Source organism: Wasmannia auropunctata, unplaced genomic scaffold (assembly GCF_000956235.1).
Source record: "Wasmannia auropunctata unplaced genomic scaffold, wasmannia.A_1.0 LD335613.1, whole genome shotgun sequence".
NCBI lineage: Eukaryota > Metazoa > Arthropoda > Insecta > Hymenoptera > Formicidae > Wasmannia > Wasmannia auropunctata.
The window spans coordinates 8,624-11,095 of record NW_012027277.1 but is presented as its reverse complement, the minus strand read 5'-3'; the positions used below and the strand labels follow the sequence as shown (position 1 = coordinate 11,095).

The 2,472-nt window shown below is 23.2% G+C and overlaps 1 protein-coding gene across 1 annotated transcript in view; it reads left to right on the top strand.

Moving 5' to 3' along the window:
* The window catches only part of LOC105456635, a 4,103-nt gene extending 1,938 nt beyond the window's left edge, over window positions 1–2,165 (top strand). The window contains exons 2-4 of the mRNA XM_011700829.1: window positions 390–656; window positions 1,043–1,201; window positions 1,839–2,165. Of these exons, the coding sequence (XP_011699131.1) occupies window positions 390–656; window positions 1,043–1,201; window positions 1,839–1,987 (575 nt within the window). The 3' untranslated portion in view covers window positions 1,988–2,165. The remainder of the gene's footprint in view (window positions 1–389; window positions 657–1,042; window positions 1,202–1,838) is intronic.
* The last annotated feature ends 307 nt before the right edge of the window (window positions 2,166–2,472 follow it).

Genomic DNA, 2,472 nt, shown 5'->3' with positions numbered 1-2,472 from the left:
AGAAGGATGTCATTATTCATAGAGTCACAACGTCTGAATCACCACTACTGATATTTGGAGTGGGAGAGGAAGAGGGGAGCGGGAGAGAGAGAGAGAGAGAGAGAGAGAGAGAGAGAGGTATAAATTCAGCTACTCCACTTTTTCTAAATTGAGAGCTAAATTTCAAGGAATGCGCAATATTTATTACGTTTATGATACCCACACACACACACACACACGCGCGCGCGCGCACACACACGCGCATACATAAAATCAACATTAATGATGAACTGATTTAAATAAATTCAAAAAATTTTGAATTTTTGTAAGACAATTAAAAAAAATAATATTTTTTCTTATCAAATCACTTTGAAATAAGGATATTAATATTAATTTATTTATCTTGATAGGACTACCAGAATTTGACTTTCCATCTTTGGACCCATTAGTTTACAAATACGGTAAAGTTTTGTTAAATTCTGATGAAATACGAGGAGAATTAATTATATCAAATGTTACTTGCATTGGAATATCAAAAGCTCATTTTTCTGATGTAAGAACGCATTTTCTTGATGACATTTTCCATTTAGAAATTGATGTACAAATACCAAAAGTGTTTATAAAAGGTGCCACAAAAATAAATGCTTCTTTAAATATATTTAAACTTGTTACTGAAGGTACGAATCTATATATAACCAGAATAAACAGAGAAACATATATTTTTAGTATATATACATATATATATATATATATATATATATGTATATATATGTGTGTGTATATGTATTTCATATATTTATAATAAACTTATTAAAATCTTAATAAGTAGCTAATATAGAAATACATTTCTATATATAGAAATATGTATGTATATTACATACACAAAAAATGAATAATAATAATATTAATTTAATAACTATTATTTTATATAAATACAATACATAGCAATTCTAGAAGAAAATAATCTTTCTTTAAAAAAATAATTATGATTCTTTTAAAATAATTGTTATTTTATTAAAAGAAATACTCCGCACTTTTATTATTAAAATAATTTATGTAACAGGTTATTTCAATTTAACTGTTGAGAATGTTAGAACAATATGGGACTTAAAAGGACATGTTGTAAACAATATATGGATTATAGAACATTTTCTTATCGCCCCATCTCTTGGAAATTTTAAAGTACATTACAACTGTTCGATAGAAGAAGAAAGAGAATTTTGTAAATATTATATTATTTTAGATATAACTTTATTGTTTGCAATTTTTTCCAAAATGTATCGAATTACTTGAGTGAAAGGCTGATATTTATTTAACTATAAGTACATGTACATACATACAACCCGTACGTATAATTATTTGATAAAACTTTATCTAGATTAATTAATTAAATACTAATAATTCGTAATTTGAACATATGTAGATACAATTAAAATTAATATTGTAAATTATTGTAATACATTGTAAATTAAAATATTTATATAATTGAGAAATTAATATATTATCACTATTAAAATAACTTCTTCAAAAACCTTTTTAATGTCGAAAATATATTTAGAAAAATTTTCAGAATGCATTTCTATTATGTCGAATAATAAAAACAAGACAAAAATAATTACTTGATTTAAAAAAAGAAAAAATTAGAAGTTGCATATGTTACTTTACAAATTAAAATTATATTTTATTATTTTCGTTATAATGTTTTATTTATTATTGCTATTTTTGCAAATATAAAATCACATGTACAACATATATAATTATCTATGTAACAATAATTACGTTTATATTGTTATCTTTTGTTTGCTCCCTGATTTGTTTTTTCTTTAAATACATTGTCATATGTCAATTTTTATTTTCAGATAATATTGTCATAGGTTTTATAAATGAATACTGGCCACCGATATACCGAGCAGTATTACCATTCTTATCCAATGTATGGGAGCCGTTTTTAATTGACATTGCCAATAAATTTTTCTCAAAAGTTTCCTTCTCAAATGTGTTTCCATAAAATTTATCAAATTTATTACACGTCAATACAGTGTAAATTCCTTAAAATTAAAACATTGAACTTTATAAATATATGGGCTATTTCTTTGAGATTGTAAAAGTTAGTCTTTGTCTTTTTAATAATGTATATGATCAAAACAATTAATATAATAATAATAATAAACTAATTAAAATATTAACTTATGTTAGTACAAATTATTTCCCTCCCGCTTCCTGCTTCCTGTTCCTAAATATCCCAATTAAAGCAAAGAATAATCAAGATTATCATAAAGAAAAATTTTTTTTATTAAAAAATTGAGTTTTTAAAATTTTTTTAAATGTTAAATTTTTGAGGAAGACAAAATCTAATAATAAATTAACAAATTAAAACAACAAAATAAATAAAAAAATTTTTCATTATATTTTTTCAGCTTTTATAAATTATCGATCAAGGATTATTATACATGTAGCAAGAGTGTGAAAAAATTTAATCGTAGTTTTTTTCTG